Source organism: Hippoglossus stenolepis, chromosome 13 (assembly GCF_022539355.2).
Source record: "Hippoglossus stenolepis isolate QCI-W04-F060 chromosome 13, HSTE1.2, whole genome shotgun sequence".
In the NCBI taxonomy this organism is placed as follows: domain Eukaryota; kingdom Metazoa; phylum Chordata; class Actinopteri; order Pleuronectiformes; family Pleuronectidae; genus Hippoglossus; species Hippoglossus stenolepis.
In genome coordinates, this window is record NC_061495.1 from 17,226,169 (window position 1) to 17,242,776 (window position 16,608).

A 16,608-nucleotide genomic window follows, 5' to 3' on the forward strand; every position below is an offset into this window, starting at 1 on the left:
AAATTCTGGTCCATCAATCACAAGACCAACCATTCTCAAATCCACATCTCCAGGATGGGATTTTAGTCTTATCCAAAAGAAAGGCCTGAGATATGTAACCTTTGCTAACCTGTGTAAAGCATTTCCCATATGAAGGTTCTAATTGGGAGGCCCTAACTTGATTTTAGCATCTCATAAAGATCAATTATCAAAATGATGCAATGAATGCACCAAATAGCAATAATGAAAACATAATGTTATTGCATTTTATTCAACAGTGGTGGTAGCAATAATATTTTCCAAAGCTGGAGGTCAAACAATGCTGCAGTTAATTTCCTCCAGCATCACTGAGCACAATACATACACAACTTTAGACTTTAACTTTAGACTTTATACAATGTGACCCCAGTGGACACAGTATAAACAGACATCATCAAACAGATGTGGATACTGGAATATGACGGATGGAACAATCGGACCTGGCCTGAGAGCAGGGAAAAGGAGAGAGGGGATAAAAACTGTATTTGACCTTTTCATCAGCCATAATAGAGTAGTTGACCCTGCAGAACACTCACACTATTAAAGAACACATGAATGCATTTATTTATTGCTCAACTTGCAGCTGTGCGAGGCAAAGAGACAGAGACAGCGAGCGGGCAGAGTAACTGTACTGTTAATCTCCTGACCTTGGTCCTGGCTCCGGAGTGCTCCGTGTGAGGGGGTTCAGCCTATAGCCTTAAATATTTCAACACCGCTTGGTTGGCGCGAAATTGCTGAGTTATAAGAAGGAGGGATGGATGCCAGGCCACAGCATTCTTCTTCCCCGAGCAATTAACACAGCAGCAGGACATTGGTGCAGTGCTCAGTGGTGTGTGGTGTGTGTGTGTGTGTGTGTGTGTTTGTGTGTGTGATCTACTTCTTCTCCGTCTTAAATGGATACAACTGCTATTGTGCTCAATCTTTAGAGTATAATTTGTATCCACACATACAAACGCACACTTTATTACCTCCGCAAAGGAAGTTATGTTTTCACCCCTGTCCATTTGTTTGTTTGTAAGTAAATGCTCTCCACTGAGGGCCATTCTGGTTTTAATATTTTCTTTTTCTTTTCATGTAGAAACTTACCAGTTACTGTGAGTTCAGTGGTCCTCCTGACCACAAAACCACCGAACTGGATTTCGCAGGTATAATTCCCAATGTCGTCTTCCTTTACGTCCTGGAAAGTCAGAATGTCTCTCTTCTGGACGATGCTGGCCCGCCACTGCTTGGGACGGCACTCCTGTGCATCGGAGAAAAACGGATAAGTCAAACAAAACATCAACCCCGTCACTGAGCATTAAGAAGGTGGATAAAGTGATAGGGATGCATGGCTTTGCACGCTGACATAAAACCTCCATACAGTAAAATGATAAGGCCGAGCCATTATCCTACTTATCAGATCAAGATTTATTGCACTGAACTGAATATTCTCCATTCAATACTTCCGTACAGCCACAGAGGACAGAGAATGTTATTATTATACAGTGGTCTCTGCAGGCAAAACAAGTGTGTCTATGCAGCAGCTGTGTGTGTGTGTGTGTGTGTGTGTGTGTGTGTGTGTGTGTGTGTGTGTGTGTGTGTGTGTGTGTGTGTGTGTGTGTTAGTACATGTGTGTGCAGGCACAGTGTGTGACTCCACGACATGATCCTCTCTCCAGCCCCTCGGTGCTCTGGTAGGGGACAAGGATGGCTCGGCAGATTCCATTCCACCGTTGCCCCTGGCAAACTTTGAATTCAATCACTGCAGCTCCACAGTCATCCAAATAACTCTGGGTTCCAGCACTCCCAGTCATTACCCTGGCCATAATTGAATTCTGGAAAAACCTAGAGGTCAGGCCCGGCCAGCTAATCTACTGCTGATCTGCCTGTGATTAGTCTGGCCTGAGCCCTTCTCAGGATGCACTCTGTTGTCCGCAGGCCGTGCATGACCCAGGAAAAGACAAGGACCCAGGTGAGGGAGGAGAAGGTGCACGCTGAATAAAGATCAGGGACTGGGAGCATTTGGAGGACATCCACTCATTCTGCAGGGCAGAGAGTGGTGTCGCACAATATTCTCTTCACAAGAGTTTCCAATGAAAGGGGTCTCTGTGGCTGCCCTCTGTCCTTAGTCTGTTCAGATGACTTTCAGAATGGTGCACAGCAAACATAGCGCACGTAATTCTCTGTTATAATTTGCATCCATATATAAGCTGCTTTCAGACATGCACTAAAATCCACAAGGAAATGTATGTGTGAAAGCAGATGTCCAGACTTTTCTCCAGCCAGCCCCCTAGTATAAAGACCGCAGAATATCCGAAGGAGCCAATTTTAAAAAAACCTGACAAAGATAGCAGGATCAAAAAGCGGAGCCACACACGTAGAGAGCACCAATGAAGATGGTTTCAAGATGGTGAAGAAAATTGTTTTTTTCAAGGGCCAACGCCGGTGTCGATGTGCTTTAAACAGAAACATGCGATCTCCGTAGCGGAATGAATACGTTACGTCGTTCCTCTGCACCACCCCTCACCTGAACGTAATCTCTATAGAGTAATCTGTCTGAGGGATCTGGAACCATGTTTCCAACAAGGCTTTTGAACATTAACAGCCAAGAATTTAGATGAAAACAAACCAATGAACCGTGTAAGAGTATTTCTCTGTGGTGTCATCACAGAGATGGTTGCGCTCCTTATTACTTTTCCCCAAAACATTGCAAATATATGAAGTATTAGACAAACAGAAAACCTGAGGGAACCGTCAGGAGAGAGATACAACCACATCTGAACAAACATCTGCCCACCTTGTACCAGATGATGTCCGGCTCTTTTCCAGGTTCAACATAGTCGTCGATGTCGGGACACAGGATGTCTTTACTCTTGCTGAGCTCGGCCTTCTCGCTTCGTCTCATGTCGGAGTTGTAGCACAGGTTTGTTTCATTTTCCGCCACGGTCAGAGACATGGACACCTTCATGCAGTACGTTGAGTTCCTGTGGGCAGAGAACAACGACACGTCACACACCTTGATACTGGGAGTTCAGTGAGGACGTATCCTTGACGAATGCCATTGCTGTTCAGTACTGATGTTACATAATAGGAAAGGAGACAGAAAAAAATTACTCTTAATCAAGTTCATTCTCATAAATAAAAAAATACTGTTACATGCTCAAAGAGGTGGAGATTTGTGTTTATTCCCTTAGATACCCTTTCAGTTATTTTTATCCTTCCACGTCTCTCCTCTGTCTCCCTCCTCCTCCCATGTTTTGTGGGGTTAGTAATAACGACGTGTTCAGCAGCTTTACCGAGTCAATGACTCACGCTCACGACCATTATTGGATTTATGGGGGGAGTCGGTCGGCCCTGCGAATGCTAATCAGAGGGGAGACAAATGCTGGGAGGGCCTCGCAACGTGAGGCAAAGGCAAAGCTGCTTGGTCATCACAAGGAGTCAGTCCCCGCCAAACATCCCCCCGCGGTCTCCCCGGCAACCACCAGCACACCTCACCCCTGATGCACACGAGCTGACAGAGGTGAGGGATGTCTCTCTTTCTCTCTCTTTTATTAATGTTGTCGTGAGCATCATCATTAACCACCATCAGCCAAAATCATTTCAGCCCCTGTCACCGCTGACACCACCACGTCCCGCTGCAACCCAACGCCCCAAAAGTGACTGTGACAAGGTGTTCCCTGAAAAGCTCCCACGCCGCATGGCCAAAACTATGAGGACAGCCACACAACCTGTGCTGGTCTTAACAGGCTCCACTCTTTTGGAGCCTATAGCTGCTCACATTGGGCCTGATGGGATCTCACTTCCCCGCTCTGTGTGCAAACAATCACGTACGTCATTTCTGTCCACAAAGACCAAATTATGTTGTTCTAACCCAGTCGGAGTTCATGTTTGTGTGTGTGTGTGTGTGTTGGTGGTAGAGAGATTAAGAGAGCTGGAGAGCGAGAGGAATCAGCAGGGACTGAATAAATGTAAGCATGTAGCCATGAAGACAGAAATTACCAATTAAAGAAAAGCATCAATCATGTGTTAATTAGCGTTGATATTGTGGCGGTCGCTACAAACACATCAATGTAAAAATATGGTTGTTCATTGGGAGACTGTAGAGGGTCAGAGGACATCAGCTGGGTAGGCGGTCATTCACGTGTGGCTTTGCATTCACACAGCGTAAAGAACGTGGCCACATGTGTGCTGCGTTCAGACCTGAACTTAACGCTGTCCTGAACTTGAACGCTGTCCACTTGTGATCGGATCACTCAGGACGGACGTCAATACCCGATCTGAACAGGTTCATTGATGTCCTGGCTCACAGAAGCTGTTCCACATCATCCCACACTTCCATCTTCTACAGCCCTTCCTTATGGATCCACGGAGACATTGTCAGGCTGAACAAGAAAAGGAGTCGTCTTCAAACGTGAAGCACACGTATAGCTTCCATTAATAGAAAGTGAGTGGCCTCGTCCAAACCCAGACAAATAGACCCACACTAAGAGCCCCCTATACTTTTATAATGACAGTCAGTCTGTCTGCTGCCTGCAAGGTCCAGCCTGGCTGTGATCTGACTCAGCCGGTCCCTGGGTTTGCTCGAATGCGGGGCTGTACTTACAGCCATATGGGCTTTCATTTCATTTCATTACATTACATTTATGGCTCACCATATGCTCCCATTCACTGTAAATGACAGGGCTTCGTATGATCTACTCAGGTTATGGACGCAATAAGGGAGTCAGCCTCTCTCGTATAAACACCTCTGACCCCCTAAGGCCATAAAACACAGATGTAGACACAAACACGTATGCACACACACACACACACACACACACACACACACACACACACACACACACACACACACACACACACACACACACACACACACACACACACACACACACACACACACACACACACACACACACACACACACACACACACACACACACGGGTGGGAGACCAATGTAGCAACATGCATCTGTGGAAGACGGTGTAAAGATAGCAATGAGAGGAGCAGAAGGAGAGCAGCAACAGGGAATGAGGGGAAAAAAAAGATGCTGTATACTTTGGCTACATAGAAGATGACTAAAAGGGCATCTGGAAAAATGCTGTAGGAAGCAAAAGTAAGATGCAAGATATTGCAACGGAGCCGTGCCCTCTCTGTGCTGACATCCAACATTATCGACTCCATGCCTCCTATCTAGAGGGAACAGAGTGGGAAGATGCTGTGAGCTTACAAAGTACACTTGAACAGTATATTTGTTTAAAGAAAAAAAGTATAACCATCCAAGTGCACTCAAATACAAATGTGGATAAATATATGCACATGGAGGTGAATTCCCACACCAGCCCCCAACGCGCTTGTTGACGTAACAGGGGGAGATGATCAGAAATGACCTCTCTCAGTGCAGCACCTGAGCCATTAAAGTCCCCAAGGAGCCGATAGGAGACATCTCTAATGGTTAAATATTCACAGCGGGCGCCCTGTGGCATTGTGGGAAGGTGTCAGTGGCGCTGCTTGATTGATGGACAGCCGGGGGTCGATGCACAGTCCTGCGGTGTCTTTCACGTCTGTCACATTCTATTTGAGTGTGGCTGGATATTAGCAGCGGATATTAGTCTGCGGCTCACGTTAGCTGTAATTCTCCACACATTATTATTCCACGTGTTGGATAATGTAATCAAGGGGAGGAAATACACACGGTGTCACCCCACTGCAGAACACAGAGTTATTACTGTAAAATAATTTATCAGCCTTAATATAAAAAGGGACTGTTGCAGTGTGTGTGTGTGTGTAAGAGAGAGTGAGGATTTTTCGGGATGTTGACTTTCTCTTCTCCAGCACAGTTGATTTTTAAGTGAAACGATCACTTTGTCTTTAAAGTACCGACTATCAGCTTTAATTTGAGTTTGCTTACATCAAGATTAGCTTTAAGTGAGATACGATAAAATCACTGAAGAAAAAACTCTCCGTCACTTCTAAACGATCGTTGTCATCATCAACACTACATTTCCGGTGTGTATTTGTTTTGAAGCTCAAACTGACGGAAGAAAACAAAAGTAATCTTAATCAATCTTAATCTGATAAATCACAGTAATTGTGGTTATAATATTCTTCTATTATGTAGCTTTGGCACGTTACATTTTTTAAGGCAGTGCACATTAGGACCTGCGTCCCCTCTGCTAATTTGACAAAGCCATAGTTAACCACAGATAATTTCCTTACTGTAGTATGAATATTATAGCTGACTTTTGTCAACCAAGGCCCAAGATTAAAACAAGCATATGATTTAAATTACTTATATAACTGTGACATTTGATCCTTTTTCTTTGCTCTTTGATAATGTGCAATCATTATAAAAAGGTGTAAGAATGTTTTTTGCACGCTCTATATACATAAATACAACACATTGTGTTTACAGCGTAAATTCTTTCCACATTCCGACATCAAAGCACATGAACACATCGAGGTCGGAACAAGTTCACAACTGGTTTAAATGGGACTCTACCGAGGAGCACGTGGATGCAGAGTATGACTCATTTCGAATCGGGCGAGGACCCAAATGCAGATGCCTCACAGCAAGGCAGGTATAATGCGTGGAACTTAAAAAATGAAGGAGGCGAACTTAGAGTCTGAAACTCAAAACATCCATAACATAAAAAAAAAATAAAGAAGTCTCTCATAAACTCAGAAGCATGGGGCAGAATCATGACACACTATTCTCTCCAGGAAGAACCGTTTCATGTCAACATTTCAAAATCCAGCATTCTGAGCAGCAGCAGCTTAAGACAGTTAAAATGGCTGCAGCAAGCATTTTAGTTCTTCAGGTTTATCTGATGATTTTCAAGATTATATGTGCAAAACATAATTTTTGTCGACCATTTAAAAGAAAAACATGACATGAGCTGGAGCTGGTGGTCTTGTCTTGAACCTGTTATTCTACTGCCGAGTCTTGGTGGAAAGACATGTAACACTATAGGTGATAATGTTTTGATAAGTTTTTCTTTCTTTTTTAAAAATGTTTTAAATGACAATAGTTTACGTACATTAAATGTGATTCTTAAAAACTTCACCCTAAATAATCCATTCCTAATCTTAACGTAGCCCAAGTGCGATTTGGAAAAAAGAAAACGATATAAGCCAACATAAAGCACAGAGTGGTGGAGGTCATTGAAGCCACTTAATAAGGTCCCACGTTTTTACAGTGAAATAACATTTGTGAAATATCAAACATACTGGAAAGAGTCTTCCTATAAAAAACACCCCACAGGTTATCTGTGCAAACAGCTTGTTACGACCCATAGTAACGTTTTATTGTTAGGTGACCTCTAGCGACTGCAGTCATTATGACACAGTAAATGCAAGTAAAGGAGAGAGTGAGTGACGTAGTGCGAAGGAGGATTAACGTGACGTCACTGGATTTTGACACAGGAAACCACTGTTTGTTTCCTGTTTGAAAGGCTTTGACGTTTCTTTTGTCCGTGAGCTCTCTACCACGTCACCTCGTTTTTGTTGTAACCATGAAAAAAGGGGGAAAATCCACAGACCCAGAAGCTCCTGTTAAAGGATTTATTTGCCGTAGTGACGTTTCCAACACCAAGGCTCTTCCTCGTCTGCAGGATTTTCTCCTTTTCTTTAAAAACGCTCTGTGATATTTTGCTAATCCCATCAAAAATCGTCTCCTACTGGATGTGCATGTTGTTCTCATTTTTATTGTTGTAACCATGACAACAAACTCTTACCTTAAGCAAATTCCGATTCCAACCCAAACCCCAATCTTCCAAATGAGTCAACTAAGTCATTTTGCACCGAAATCTAAACAAATTGGGCCGGATCAATAAAGCTTAACCACATATTCCTTTTTATAACCATGACGACAAAGGTTTGTTACACCTGCTAATGTCTGGTGCCAATTCAGGAGAAGCTCTTTTGGGTCATATCAGAGGTTTGGGACAAGTATCGCATTGTATCACTGATAAGATTCTTATAACTACTAAGTTTTTTTGGATTGTTTAATCCACTGAGCTGTAGTTTATTGAGCAAATCAAAAATCAAACTAAACCAATACACCAAACCCTCTAATAAAGCCAAATTAAAATCTTATATATACATTTTGTTTTTTGTTTTTCAATGTTTGTCCAATCCACAGTAGTGCCATTAAGGGGTTGTTATAATATTAGGAGTAATTAAGATGTCTGGATAAAGGAACGTCTGCCGCATCCTCTGTGTGAAATCAGACTGCGGCCAAAAGAAGACAAAGCCCCATTTCCCGTCTGTTTGCCTGCAGGGAGTTTTCAGGGGGGAAGAGTTTGGGTCATATGTGCTAAAATGTGTGACTCAAAAGCTTACTCCCGAACAAAAAGAGAATTTATTCCAGCACAGAGGCAAATCTCTTGCAGTGTTCTGATTAGGGTATCTGAGAAGCCTGAAATCCCCCCAAGCTCAACACGAGCAGGCTGAGAAACGCAGAGCGAGGGGGCACTTTTTACAACTGTAGAGCTCTGCAGAATTACAGCACGCTCTGAATTACAAACAGTCGAGCGGGGCCAAGGACGTGTGAGGAAAAAAAAAGAAAAGAAATCACAAATAATCAAAGAGCAAATGAATTTATAGACGGACGACATTATGAAGTATTTGTGCCACATTAGTCCTGCAGAGTTCATTATGAATTGTAGTGGTAAGGGGTGTCACCGCACAAGTGCACGCCCCTCTGGCACATTCAGCGTATCCTGCAAGTATCCGTGCGTTTAAAAAAAAAAAAAATGCTCTGAAACGAAGAGCTGCAACGAGCCGTTTATTGAGGGATGTTCTTTGTTGTAAAGGTTAATAAGAAAGTGCCACATAATTATGCATCTTGTATTAGAGTGTTGATAAAGAGTGTGCGTACCAGTGGGTGTTTTCGTTTTTTTTACTTGAGTTTATATTCGGTTGTCTCTGCTGCGTCTACATTACCCTACATTACCCTTCACAATAGGTATATTTATATGGAGCCTAATATTGTCATTGTAATCAGTTTAAAAGCCCAAACAGAATAGAAAAGTTCCTTATAAACACCTCAGTCTGAATAAAAGAGGCTTAATTTGGCTTTGAATTTCCCTTGATTGCAGAATGGTTTTTTAATCCTTTTCACAAAACAATAATAAAAAAAAAAAAATATGAAGAATCAAAATGATTAAATCTGATTATTTTCTGGCTGCGTCATTTCTAGTCATTCCCTGTGCCTTGACGTAAATGCATTAGGACGTACATGTCTCAATTCACAAGATAAGATATCTATTGAGAAACATAAATGACAAATCCATCACTTTTGTGCATGTCACAGTGTTGCAGTGTATAGTTTGTCTTTCAATTGTGTAAATTAGGAATAGTTAGAGGTTCAGGTAATGTATATATTTTTTTTACTTTTGGGGGGGGTAGAGGTAAGTTTCTCTCTGCTTCCAGTCTTTAAGTGAAGTTAAGGCTCTACCTTAAATAGTAGTGGTATTATTATTAAACCCAGTAACTAGGTACTCAGTACTCAGTAGAGCACCATCGTCTGCCGAAGTCCAACAGTCCCTGTAACTTTAATCAAGCTCATAGATATCAGTTTCCTAAATAAACCTTTTTTCACCTAGATCCATGAATTGCTTCCTGGGAAAATGGGTTCTTTCCTGACCCATAGCTCATCTTTTCACCAAGTTTCGTGGAAATCTGTTCCATTGTTTTTGTGTAAACTTACTTACAAACAAATGGAAAAGTCCCCTTCTTGACAAATGGAAAAAAAGAGAATGAAAATGATTTAACCTGATTATTTTCTTGCTTCATATCCTATATCTTGACGTGATTGAATGAGGATGTACATTTCTCTTCATTATGAGATCAGATATCCATTGAGAAAGACAAATGACAAATGCACACTGCTCCAAGTCCTTCTTTTGTTTGTGTGCATATTCAATGGTGTTCCACTGTGTTAATTAGGAACCGTTAGAAGTCGAGGTAGGTATATATTTGAACTTTCGAGGGCGTAAACGTTCATCAATTAAACTAGATAACCTATTAAAACCGATTTCTATTCCTTTGCTACCTCTTACCGTAAGACACAGGAGTACAGTCCGACGTCCTGGACGTCGGCAGGTCTGAACCAGATGGCGTCCTCCTCCTTGCTCATGCGCGAGCCGTCGAAGGAGATTGGCTCCTCGAAGTCGCTGTGGCCAAGGCCAGAGCTGCGGTACCACATGAGGCTGAGGCCCACACTCTGCGCCTGGCTGTAGTTGGCCCGGATGTAACCGTAGAACAGAGCGCACTTGAGCCGCACGGGCTCGCCCTGCAGCACCCGGTACTTCAGGTAGTCCACTGACCAGTCTGTACAGCCATCCACTACAGAGAGACAGAGAGAGAGACACACATTCAACAACACATTACACAAGAATGCGAGGAAAAAAACTAAATATTGAAAGTAATAAAATATGAAAGATCACATATTGTATTGGGTTCAGTGTGCAAATACCAAGAAATATTATATTTCTGGCAAAACACTACTTTACAAAAACATATCAGAGGGATGAAGATTACCAGCTCATAAACCACCCACAATAATGCTCCTCTTATTTATTAGAAAACACTACCTAGAATAACTTTATTAGTTATGAGACACCAAGCGCTCTACAGCACCGTGGAGGTAGAATATTGCACGGGGATGCCGAGCATGGAGAATAATGTATCAATTCCTCCATATAACATGAGCTTTATTGTGTGTGAGCTTGTGAAGGATTGCAGTTTTACTCCGCAGTGCCAGTGGTAGATGCATCTCCTCTCCCCTCCTGCTATCTCGGCGCTGCTCACGCATGCAGGGCGAGTGTGCCACCTTTGCCTCTGCGGAGACAGCTCAGACAATCTCCCGCAATATCCAAACATGCAACCGTTGTGACATTTGCGAATGAACTGTAAAATATCTCCATAAATGATGTCAGGCTCTTCCAAGTGCAGAGTTTGCACCGTAGCTCCACTGCCCAAGGAGTGCAGGGGTAGTTCATTAACTGGGTGCACGCCTCGAGCTCTTCAAACATGGCGCGTCGCTTGTCTAACAGATCTATCGACAGATATTTTTCCCGAGGCCCTTTTGTCGCCCATAGCTAACAGGCTAGCTCATCCATTTTTTACGTTCTCTGCTGACCGAACTGAGATTGGCCTACATGTCCATCTAGGTTAGTGTGCATACTGAAGTGGAGGTGGAGTCGCTCGTTTTAGAGAGAAAATCACAAGATCGCACATGTAACACACAGGAAAACTGGATCGTCCTGCCTAATTCATGAGATGTAATGATACTTCAGATACCATAAATAAATTGCAGCGGAGATAAAATAAGGCACAGTGGCTGCGAGGACATTTTGACAAAAATAAAAGAAACTGGCACAGGCCCTAGGCTCGCTCGTCTGCTCTGGTTTTAGCGAGCAGATCTCTCCCGAGCTACCAGAAGTTAACCCATGGCCAGCTATCAGTCATTGACTAATTAACTAGCACTTGTTTGTCCAGCAGGTGAATATTAGAGAGTGGGTGCATGTGGCACCACAGAGCTTGAGAGAGAGAGAGAAGTGGTGATGGTGTGGTGAGATAAAGTAATAAGAGCCCTGCTGCGTGCCAGTCTGTGAGTGATACTGAGCCTCATGGGGACAGCTATGCTTGTAATTAATACTCTTAATTACCTGGGAAATAATGTGTGTGTGTGTGTGTGTGTGTGTGTGTGTGTGTGTGTGTGTGTGTGTGTGTGTGTGTGTGTGTGTGTGTGTTAGCATGAGTGTGCATTCCCTTTACGAATGGCTGTCTGCCTAATTATGTCTGTTAATTACTGGTAGGCTTATCCACAAATGTGTGTGTGCGAGCTTACATACGAATGCGAGAGTCACATTAAGTGTGTGCACGGATGTGAGTGTGTGTGTAATGTGTGAAACGCTGTCTAATTATCACTCCTTATAATGAGAGCAGAGCCCTCTATAGAAGCAAAGAGGACACATATGTTTTTCACATGCAGTCTTCACAACTTATAACGTGATTGTGCAACTGTGAACCATCTTACTGATGAAAACCATGAGCAGTTTAAATACTGTAGTATAGATATAGATACAATATATAGCATATTTTAAATTTCTTGAATATTACCTGAAAACTAAGAAAAAAACCCACTGTTTGCCATTATTATTTCCTAAACAGTTAATTTCTCTTATGTTTTGTGTATTTATCCTTTTTGAACGACCCTGGTTTCGGAAGTACATCTTTCCATTTGCTCCAATGACGATTCAGAAAATCCTTATAAAAAGATTTTTAAGCCTGGAATCTGCGAAGAGATGAATCGTGATGACAAATCAAAAAACTAAAATTAGAAAAAAGTAAAAAAAGGTAAAAGTACAAGACTGTGTTTATTTGAGTGAAGGAACTATGCATCCCATAAACCATTGCGATTGAGCCGCTTCTTGAATGTAACCTTGTTGTAGGGATTTTTATCTCATCTCTTAAAACAAATGCAGCATGTTAGCAAGAAGAAATCATGGTCGTATTGTAACGCCAATAAATCCTAAAACGTTTTTCTTAATGCACAGTTGATATCATACCGACTTGTGGCCTCTACGGCAGCAAATAATATTGTTCCTCAATCTCATAGCTTGTGTCAACTCTACCTTGGATGGTAAAAACATTATGGCTGATAATCAAAAACCTCTCACTCAGGAAATGAATGGGATTTTGCTTCCCGAGCAGCGCTGTTGAGCTCCACAGGAGAAACACAAAACCACGGACTAATACTCGCTCTCTAACATGAGAGAGAATTTCCATTGAAGGCAGCAGGTAACTCCTCTGCTCTCTCTGCATATCAATCTGCTAATCAGCAGGGACAGCGGAGGCTTCATTCAGCCTTTTCTTTATTCACCCTCTACACCTCCTAATGGATATGACCTCTGCCTCTCTCTCTCACCCACTCCATTTGCAGCCGCTCTGTCACAACAAAAACTGTTTATTCTAATGAGCCGGTATCCTGATTCACAATGAAAAAACATTATATTCAGCGGGAGTCTGACTTCCTCCGAAAAATGAGCCCACAGGTCGTCTGTGCGCGCAGCTTGTCACGACCTTGTTCGCTGACCTCTAGTGGCCGGAGTAATGATGACGGGAGCAAAGGAGGTGCAGATTTTGTTCCTAAAGAGCGACGACTGTTCCACAACTTTTCTAAGCACCTTGACCCTCCTATCCCGAAAGGTCTTCTGCGAGGATAGAGACAAGTGAACTATAAGGTGGTGTGAGTTGCCCGTCATTTGCTTTCACCGCGCAGTCCTGGACGATGTGTGCTGTCGGAGAACCGAACTCTGCATGCACAAAGGTACGCACATGTAAACACACACAACAAGGAGGCTAACTCCTAACACACCTCCCAATGGGAGTTATCTAATACAGTTGGCCTGAGGGAAACCATATTTACATCTGAAACTCAAAACTGTTTTATCAACTCAATTAGACGCTGACATTTGCCTCATCCCCACGCTGGGCCGGAAAATCAATGATTCCCCCAGCTGGAGGAATACTGCAGTGCCCACCTCTCACTCTCTCTCTGCTGACAACACATTCACACACACACACTTCACACATACACACACACACACAAACAGGATCTTCTTCCTTTACTCCCTCGCTGCACCTCTGGGACATCACACCTTTGTAGCGGTTTTGTTCAACCACTCTAAGACAAGTCCATAATGTAAAGGATGTTTCCATATGGACACATTCCCTCATGGCTGTCACACTGGCCTCTGCTCCACTGGATCGTACTGCAGCACCACAGTTTTACTGACCACTGCTACTCTGATGCCACAACACTGCTACATCACACGGCGTGTAGAGGTCTGGCTGGTGCAAGGGAGTAGCAAAGAGGGAATGTCAAGCTGCGCAATATATGTGTGTGTGTGTGTGTGTGTGTGTGTGTGTGTGTGTGTGTGTGTGTGTGTGAGCGCGTCTCATAGAAACCTTATCATTATCTGTATCGAGGCAGACCTGTCCGTTTCAGTGTGACACTAAACCAAGTCAATAAATACAGACCCCCGAGCAAGAATAAATTTACCCGCATTCATGCATAAACACTCTTAGAGTCGTATAAAAAAAACAAATAAACACCCTTGCAGCACTCACAGCCACACACACACACACACAAACACACAAACACACAGAGGCCTCCTGCTTTCTTTTTCTCATATAATCAAATCCCCATAATCCTTTCACTACCGTATATCACTCCAGCGTGCCTTGGTCTCCTACTTGCATGTCTCTCCCTCTCACACTAACCCTCTCAATCGTCGGCGTCTCCCCTCTCATCAGTACCTGCTCTCCTAATGAAGTGTAATTATCAGATGTTGGGTGGGCGTCAGGGTTCTCACAGGCCATGAAGACTTTCAAGGATCTATATGTGGATAAGGACTCTTAATAACTTTGCCTCTCTCATTCTCTTCTCTCCTCCTTAACTTGCACCCACTGACTCCATCTTTATCTCCCTGTCCAGGCGACTTGATCCCTCTAACCTGGCCTGGTTGGTGATTTCCCTCCTCCTTCCTCATCTTTACAACAATATTATTCACCATTCTGTAGAATTTACTTTCATATGGAACACACATTTACCGCACAGAACAAAGATCTCGATTAAATTCCACCTATATATTCTGAGGCAAGGCTAAATATGCACTATAGATCTTCATGACTGTCTGGCCTCAACAGTGCAGGTACTGGGGCTCCCTGCAGTAAGGTAGCCCTGGTATAAGATTACAAAAAACAGCATCTTTAATCTTTTGGCAAAGAACAAAAGATTCACAAGATTATGACCATGGGCCCTAAACACAGTTGCCACATACCCCTACCCACACAATCTACAAACATGCAGCAATATATCACTTTGAAATTTTAATTGCTATTTGGTATTTTCAGAGGAGGAAGCGTCATGCAGACTTAATACAAGCTATATGCTCTATAACATCGCATGATCTAATCTGCTAAATTACAAAACATTCTAACTATTTCATTATCATGCAACACTTTCAAATTCACATTTAGTCCAAATGTTTAAGAAAACTTGACACATCATAAAGAGCCTAACTAGAAAGGCTCTCAGAAGAGAGAACCTGGCTCTCACCCTGCAGCAGCAGAAGTCACGAGAGATCACTGGCTTTATCTCTTTTACCTCCGCTGTTCCACCGTGTCCCCGTTTGATCCCTGAGTCTTTCTTCCAGGCTTGTTGGCCAAGAGAGGTAAATGTTGAAAGCATCTAACCTCCTGTGTAACTTTTAATTGTGTTTGCATCCATCTGTCTCTATGTGCGGTTTCAATGTGCACATAAAAACCCTGACTGCAAACACTGGAAATTTGAGAAAAAAGATCAAATAAAGCCAACAAGGACTAGAAAATTCAGCGATAAAAGACAAATGATAAAAAAAAAAGCAGTTGTGACAAAGAGCGATGGAAACAGACTAGGAGAGGAAATGTTGATGCATATGAAGCATCCGATGTAAACAGGGCTCTAGTGCAAACACTGATGAGGAGACTGTATCACTCCGTGTATCAGCAGAGTAATAGTGAGGAGTGTCAGGTTATAATTAGAATGTCACACAGTACAGCGCATATCTCCGCCGAGGCCCAACGGTCCCCTTAAATTCAATCAAGCTGCACCAAATTTCACACACTCATAGATATCAGTCCCCTGAATGTTTTTTAAAATTTTTTTAAACAACATCCATGAATTAGACTCTTGGAAAAAGTTTCAAAAAGGACCTATTTTGTCAAAGAAAGTGAAAGTAGAGTCCTGGATCTGCCCCCTGACTCTGCTACACACCAAAAGTTAATAGGTCCTTCCACCAAGTTTTGTTAAGATCCGTTAAATTCAATCCGCTAATTTGATCTATGCTCAGTCTGAACTAACACAAAAGTTAATGTTTCTACTAAAAAGCATAAATTATCATTTTCATTCCAAACTACAGCAAAGACAATATGATGATATTTATCGTGCAATAATAAAGTAATGTCTATTATTTCATATTATTCTCTTATTTACTTCATTGTGTCACTGATCATTATTAACGAGGATAAGTGTTTTATGCTGAAATTTGCACAAAGGCAACATGAACAAACACGGAGGTGAGCGAACGAGACACAAAGCAGGGTAACTCTGTGCAACCCTTTAAGACTGTTTAATAAACTTTACTGAACACACTGTAAATATTTTACTTTAGTACAACTGTGAGTCAGTGCGATTGTGTTTGCATTTAATACTCCCTTTAATAGTCTTGTTCTTTTCTTTTCCCGTCGTTCTCCTTGTCTTTGGAACTACTCTAAGTGACTTATCGCTCTTTTTAATCTCCCCCTCTGTGCTGTGCCACTCAATATTTCCGTCGCGACATCATTCTCTTTCACCGACAGTTCACCATTGTTCATTTATATGCAAATGTGGACCAATACAGATAATTTCCCTCTAAAGACAGTGGCGAACTACCTTTGCTGTCTATTCAAGAAACAGAGTTAAACTGGGAGCGGTTCTCTAATTTGTATAAATCGACGTTCCACTTCGTCTTTCTCTCTCTCTCTCTCACGACTGAATAACCGATGGAGGAATAAAGA

The 16,608-nt window shown here is 42.5% G+C and overlaps 1 protein-coding gene across 4 annotated transcripts in view; it reads right to left on the minus strand.

Annotated features, from left to right (window-relative positions):
* Positions 1-16,608, minus strand: part of il1rapl1a (interleukin 1 receptor accessory protein-like 1a) — a 165,439-nt gene that overhangs the window by 83,587 nt on the left and 65,244 nt on the right. For all 4 annotated transcript variants that reach the window (XM_035175667.2, XM_047342482.1, XM_047342483.1 and 1 more), the window contains exons 3-5: positions 10,062-10,347; positions 2,794-2,980; positions 1,105-1,258 (exon numbers count right to left, since the gene is read on the minus strand). In XM_035175667.2, the coding sequence (XP_035031558.2) occupies positions 1,105-1,258; positions 2,794-2,980; positions 10,062-10,347 (627 nt within the window). The remainder of the gene's footprint in view (positions 1-1,104; positions 1,259-2,793; positions 2,981-10,061; positions 10,348-16,608) is intronic.